Source organism: Calonectris borealis, chromosome 3 (assembly GCF_964195595.1).
Source record: "Calonectris borealis chromosome 3, bCalBor7.hap1.2, whole genome shotgun sequence".
Taxonomy (NCBI): Eukaryota; Metazoa; Chordata; class Aves; order Procellariiformes; family Procellariidae; genus Calonectris; species Calonectris borealis.
The window spans coordinates 17,116,184-17,122,691 of record NC_134314.1 but is presented as its reverse complement, the minus strand read 5'-3'; the positions used below and the strand labels follow the sequence as shown (position 1 = coordinate 17,122,691).

At 46.9% G+C, this 6,508-nt stretch overlaps 1 protein-coding gene across 1 annotated transcript; it reads left to right on the top strand.

Moving 5' to 3' along the window:
• Window positions 1-498: 498 nt before the first annotated feature.
• Window positions 499-6,236, top strand: RRM2 (ribonucleotide reductase regulatory subunit M2). Its single transcript, XM_075145063.1, has 10 exons — window positions 499-822; window positions 899-976; window positions 1,323-1,460; window positions 1,577-1,693; window positions 2,171-2,304; window positions 3,395-3,489; window positions 4,281-4,414; window positions 4,863-4,967; window positions 5,103-5,216; window positions 5,629-6,236. The coding sequence occupies exons 1-10, from the start codon at window positions 712-714 to the stop codon at window positions 5,779-5,781; spliced, it is 1,179 nt and encodes a 392-aa protein (XP_075001164.1). The 5' UTR covers window positions 499-711; the 3' UTR covers window positions 5,782-6,236.
• Window positions 6,237-6,508: the final 272 nt, after the last annotated feature.

Genomic DNA, 6,508 nt, shown 5'->3' with positions numbered 1-6,508 from the left:
ATGTGGAACCAGGAGGCACATGGAGTCAGTTTCTCCAGGAAACCAATTTCTGTCTCCAAATGCAGGAAAGCAAAACCTGTCTCCAAATGCAGGAATCAGTGTTGAAAGTGAAAATGACTCGGTTGTAGGAGGGACCAGAAGAGAGAGGGGGAGAGCAAGACAGGGATGGGGGCACCATGGCATTTCCAGATCTCCACCTTAAACCCAGATTATGGCCATTCCCGTGTCTGGAAACAAGTTTCCTCCTTTGCTATTGCAGCCCGAATCTTTTAAAACCAGGTATAATATGCAGGACCCGCAGCTAAACCTCTCTTTCCCGGAAACCGCGCATGCTGCGGTCAGGGCCGGGCTCGCGGCCGCCGGGCTGTCAGCACCGCCCTGCCCCGCTTTGAATTCCGCGCCAGTCCGCCGCGCACGGGGGCCGGCGGGGGCGGGGCCTCCGCGCGGGGCGGGGCCTCCGCGCTCTCCCGCCTTTTCCCCCGCTCCGCCGGCGCCAAAGCGAAGGGCAGGACTTTCCCTCCCGCCGCCGCCGCCACAATGGGAGGCGGGGCCGCGGCCGGCGCGCCAGCCAATGGAATACGCGTGGGCGGGCGGCAGCGGGCGCGGCGCGGGCTGTGAGTGGCCAGCCGGGCGTTCTGGCGCCAAGTTCGAAGGGGATATAAAGGGGCGGCGGGGAGGGTCCGCGCTCCTGCCGCTCGTTTCGCTGCCGCCATGCTGTCCGCCCGTGCCCCGCTCGCCGCCCGCCACGACCAGCCCCGCCTGTCGCCCATGAAGGGCCTGTCGCCCGTGAAGAACCTGGCGCTGAGCGACAAGGAGAACACGGTGAGCGCCGGCGCTCTCTCCCGCTGCCCGCCCGGCGGCGCCGCAGCGCTCTCACCCTGCCCCTCTCTCCCCGCAGCCCCCCGCGCTCAGCAGCGCCCGCGTCCTGGCCAGCAAGGCGGCCCGCAAGATCTTCCAGGAGGGCGACGGGAAGCCGGTGAGTGCGGAACACCCAGGCGCCGCGCCCGCCCTTCTCCCTTCTCCCCTCTCCCCTTCCCCGGCGGCTCACGTAAGCCCCGCTGCGCTGTCCTCTCCCCCACGGGTGGTCTCTCCCTTCTGCTCCCGCGGTGAGCGCGGGGGCCGCCGTGCCCGCTCGTCCCCGCCGGGGGACGCCCCCGCGCCCCTCTCCCTCACGGGGGTCTCTCTTCCCCTTCCCCTCCCCCCCGGCCAGCTGCCGCCCCTCAGTTTCCCGCCAAAGCCCGGTGTCTCCTCAGCCGCCCCCGCCCCCGGAGCGGCCCCGCCGCTGAGGCGAGCCGAGCCCGAGCCACTCTCCGCCGCTCCAGGTGCCGCGGGGCGAGGAGGAGGAGGAGGAGCCGCTGCTGCGGGACAACCCCCGCCGCTTCGTCGTCTTCCCCATCCAGTACCACGACATCTGGCAGATGTACAAGAAGGCCGAGGCCTCCTTCTGGACGGCGGAGGAGGTGAGGGGGCGGGCGGGCCGCGGCTCCCTCGGCCGTCCCGCGGCTCTGGTACGGGCCTCGTCCCTGAAGCCCCCGTCCCGTGATCCGTTTCATCGCTTCTTCTGGCCATGCTTTAGGTGGACCTTTCCAAAGACATCCAGCACTGGGAGTCCCTGAAGCCTGAGGAGAAGTACTTCATTTCTCACGTCCTCGCCTTCTTTGCTGCCAGCGATGGCATCGTCAATGAAAACTTGGTAAGTGTGTGGAAACAGTCCTGACGGAAACATCGCTTTGTGAAGTGAAGATAACCACATAACTACATGTTTGACATGGTTGCTGACTGACCTAGCCTGTTCGCTAATTAGCGAATTGGGGTTGCTTTTGTAAGCCACAAGTTTGCCCGCTCCCCGTGGGGCACTGAGCGTTGCCTTACAGTAACACTTGGCTGGTTCAGAGCCCTTGTTCTGCTTCTGTCCTCTCAGCCCTCTTTTCCCTAGTGGGGGATAAGTAGAACTAAGAAGTTTTCCTGTTTCTCTTGGGGCCAAAGAATAACTCATGACTTGAAGCTCTGAGGGGCTACTGCTCTTCATACTGCTGTTAATAATCCACATCTGGAATTAATCTGAAGAAGATTCTGTGGGCTGAGCAAGAGCTGTTCTAGACATCATCAATGCCTCTAATCTGCAAATTAGTTATAAATGCTTTTGCAAACACTCATTTATTTCCTCTAGGTGGAGCGGTTCAGTCAAGAAGTACAAATCACAGAAGCTCGTTGTTTCTATGGCTTCCAGATTGCCATGGAAAATATACATTCAGAAATGTACAGTCTTCTTATTGACACCTACATTAAAGATTCTAAAGAGAGGTTTGTATCTCTTGATGAAAGGTTCAAAACTCTTTAAGTGTTAAATTATGCATATCAGTCACTCTCTGACTTTAAGGCTAATTTAAGGATTTAAACTAGATTTATATAAAATACCACTGCTGCTTAAGAGCAGCTGTGCTTCAGAACATCTTTCTCCTCTGAAGTGTATGAGCAAGAACTCGCTTAGATTAAGAGTGAAACTGAAACCACTTAATACTGAAATAAAGGAATGAAACTGTAAAAGATGGCCAGTCAAATAAGGGGAGTATATTAAATTACAGTAAGCACTCATATGGAGGAACCCTGCACCTAGTAGAAAGCTATGTAGGAAAGTTTCTCTGAGGATGATACCACTTTTATTAAAATGTCATCTCTCAAACCCAATGCGTTTAGTTGACAGCTAGCACTTTTACATAGCATTACCTACTCACTTGACTATTTTGCTTGGGGGGGGAAGAAGCATGTCACGTTTGCCAAAAAGTGGCTTTTGGTCTTGATTAAAAATAAAACCAGAGTGTAAAAGTTTCGTAACAAGATGAAGCAATTCAAGAATGGTATCTTAAAACTAAACACAGGGCTTTGAGCAGTCTGGACTGAGTTATTCTGGTGTTGTCTTGTCAGACCAACACCCTGTTGAGTGAAATGTCATGTGGTATTGCAATGCTATTTGCAGTCCAGATATATTTAATTGCTGCTACTTCGTAGAAATCTGACCATGTCATTTCTACTCTGAGATGCTTAATTCCAGTAAATGTTTAAGGAAGAACTGCTTACATGAGAGCTCTGGTGCCTTGCCACTGGAAAGTGGAGGCTGGTTAATCTGCAGTTTTGAAAGCCTTGTTCAAGTACAACACTTGATATTGTCATGGGAATTCGTATGAACTGGTGTTGATGTGATGGGTAGGTGATGAAAAGGTAGTTGATGGGTACAAATAGAGCTAGATTAGTGCAAAATGAGATGAGGAAGGAGACTTAATTAACAGGGTGAATGTGCAGAGCACTTGTGAGTGAACAAGACCATCTATGGCAGTGAATGCTTATTGAACTAGTTGTGCTGATGTCTGATCCTAATGAGTTTTATCCTTCTCAGGGAATTTCTTTTTAATGCAATTGAAACATTACCATGTGTTAAAAAGAAGGCTGACTGGGCCATGCGCTGGATTGGGGACAAGAAAGCAACATATGGTGAGTACATCTATTGGAAGCAAAGTGAAATTCCTTCCCTAAAAAAGATGGAGGAACCACCATTTCTCCAGACTTCACAGTTCATAGGGAAGAGTACATGCTCTCCAGTATAAGATACTGGTATAATTCTGGAGGTGAAGAAAGTAATTTTCATCTTGCAAACGAGCTACTGATGTGAAACTTTGTAAAATTGCTGGCATTTTGAGTAATGGTAGCTCATGTGGCAATCTTCATATGCCTGGCTATATGATCAAATTGAAAATTGCTGTCACGTGTCCAGAACTGTACTGGCAATCTATCTCCAGGAGACACGTACCATTGGAGGCTGTAGCTCCTCTGCCTTACTGATTCTTGATGTCTAGCCTCAAAGGTGAGATGGGATGGTACAGATCATTATTTCACTAGTATTAAAGCATTCTTCATGGCCAAAGTCCCTTACTTAATCAAAGATGAGCAGACACTGACTTAAACCAGCTGCTAAAATGACTGCTCTTTTTCAGTGTGCAATCTTTGAAAAAGGATGATGTTGATGGTTAACCTGGGGGAAGGAGCCTTGGCTTCAGCTACTTAGTAGCTACTCTAATTATTTTTCACTTCCTCTCATGTTTAAGAGTTTTCTTAATGACCAGAAGCCTTTACTGTAATAGTTTTTAAGGACAGGCTATAGCACACTTGAGCAGAAACGTCTTCATTCTCTTTGGAGGATGCAGTTCACTGCTCTATTTGCAACTTCTGGGTATTAATCCTGTTAAGTTTTCTGTGTGATGTTACTATCAATCTTTTCTTAACAGGAGAACGCGTAGTAGCTTTTGCAGCTGTGGAAGGAATTTTCTTTTCTGGCTCTTTTGCATCAATTTTTTGGCTGAAGAAAAGAGGATTAATGCCTGGACTCACTTTTTCTAATGAACTCATCAGTAGAGATGAGGTATGCATCAAATTCTAGCAGTTAAGATGGTAATGTGCTACAGTAGCTCAAAGGAATGATATTCAGTTGGAACCTATATTTTAAAACAGGAGTATGTTTAGAAACAGGCAGTCTATAAAGCTCACTAAAGTGTGTAAACATGTGTCATCGTGGATCTTAGAGTAGAGAAGGAATGAACTTGGCATTTTACTCCCTCTAAAATAGTTCAAGGGTTCTCACCAACTCTTGCACTCATATACCTTGACATTTGGAGCAAGTGCAGCTGGTACTGGCTGAACTCACTGATGCCTCCTTCTGGTTAGGCAGAAAGTTGTCTGTAGATAACACTAAATAATGTGGCAAGTGCAAAGATGGGGCCTAGATATTGGGCTATTTGTTTTGTGCTACTGAGTTGAGTGGCTCTTTTAAATCAGTGTTCCTGAAATAATTTTCTGAAACTTCTTTGCAGGGTTTGCACTGTGATTTTGCCTGCCTCATGTTCAAGCACTTGATACACAAACCATCAGAGGAGAGAGTAAAGGAAATCATCATGAATGCTGTTCTCATAGAACAGGTAATAGTCTGCTCCTTGTTTAGGAACTTGATAGCAATTAAGCAGAAAGCTGGGGAGCTGTTGGGTATAAAATTAACCTAGACAGTACAAAGTGAATACCAGTTTCTGTACATAAAGTGCTTCTATTATCTGCAGGAATTCTTGACGGAGGCACTGCCTGTAAAGCTGATTGGCATGAACTGCACTTTAATGAAACAGTACATAGAGTTTGTAGCAGACCGGCTTATGTTGGAACTGGGATTTAACAAGGTAAGGCTCTAATACACTGAATCTTTCATGGGGAAAAGATAATATTAAGCTTAATTTCCTCCAGAAACCCAAATTCTAAAATGGCTGCAGCAATATTGGTGTAACTTGTAAAACCATTTAGCAGTCCTGCTGCTAGATCCTGTTTGGAGACCCACAGAAGGAAAAACGAAAGCATGCTATGGAAAAACAACTATATAAGAGTTGCTGTGCTTCTGTCCACTGCAGCTAAAAGACAGGAACAAATACAGTAGAGAAGGCTACAACACTTAGTAAGCTTGCCGCTTACTACATAGTTCACTATATAGTAAGCTTGCCGCTGTTGTCATAGACTCCTTCCAGCTGATCTCTAATGCTCTCACGTATTCAGGATGTGAGCACCTCTAGTGACTATAGAATTGCTTTTGCATTTCAGATATACAAAGCAGAGAATCCTTTTGACTTCATGGAAAACATCTCTCTGGAAGGCAAGACCAATTTCTTTGAGAAACGAGTAGGTGAATATCAGAGGATGGGAGTCATGTCGAAGCCCACAGACAACTCTTTCACCCTGGATGCGGAATTTTAAAGGAACTGAGACCATACGAGTTAGCGTGTACGCTCCCCTGTTTACAGGGAAACCTTAAGTATATTGAGTCAGTGTGACTTGATTCCTGTACTAAAATCCCACTCTTGAAAAGTGTGGTGATATTGGTACTTTTCAGGAGGCTAGTGTAGCTCCAGCAGTAAAATCTCTTTTTATTAGACTTTGCCAATGTTTAATTCATAGAATGTTTAGATGTATCTGTTACAACATAGGCTACTCCATTTTGTGGAAGATATGGGTACCTTCCTTCTGTAAGATGGGAGGTTATGGGCGGTGACCACTAGCTTCTGCTGTTCTCCCATAAACAAAGGAGCAGTTGAGAAATTCTGGTCTTAAATTCGCTGAATACTCTGCAGAAAACTCTGGAGGCAACTACATGACCTCACTGCTTTCTTAGCAGGTTGTAAGTTTACCTTTTTTACTATTGTTTTAATAGTTTGTACATAAACCTGGCACTTTAATGTTTAAAATAAAGAACTATCTTGTAATACTCAACAATGGTAAAATGCAAGTCTAAATCTTTAGACTTTTGCAACCTAACCTTTCATGACTTGTGCTTCTTTCCGGGTGTGTAACTTAAATGGTGCTGTGAATCAAACTATTGATTTTGAAATCTATTGAAGAACAGGAAGAAACTTGGTATGGAAGATGAAGAACTTAATAATTTGGATATTCTAGGTACTAAAAAATAACATGTAGCTGGCTTCTG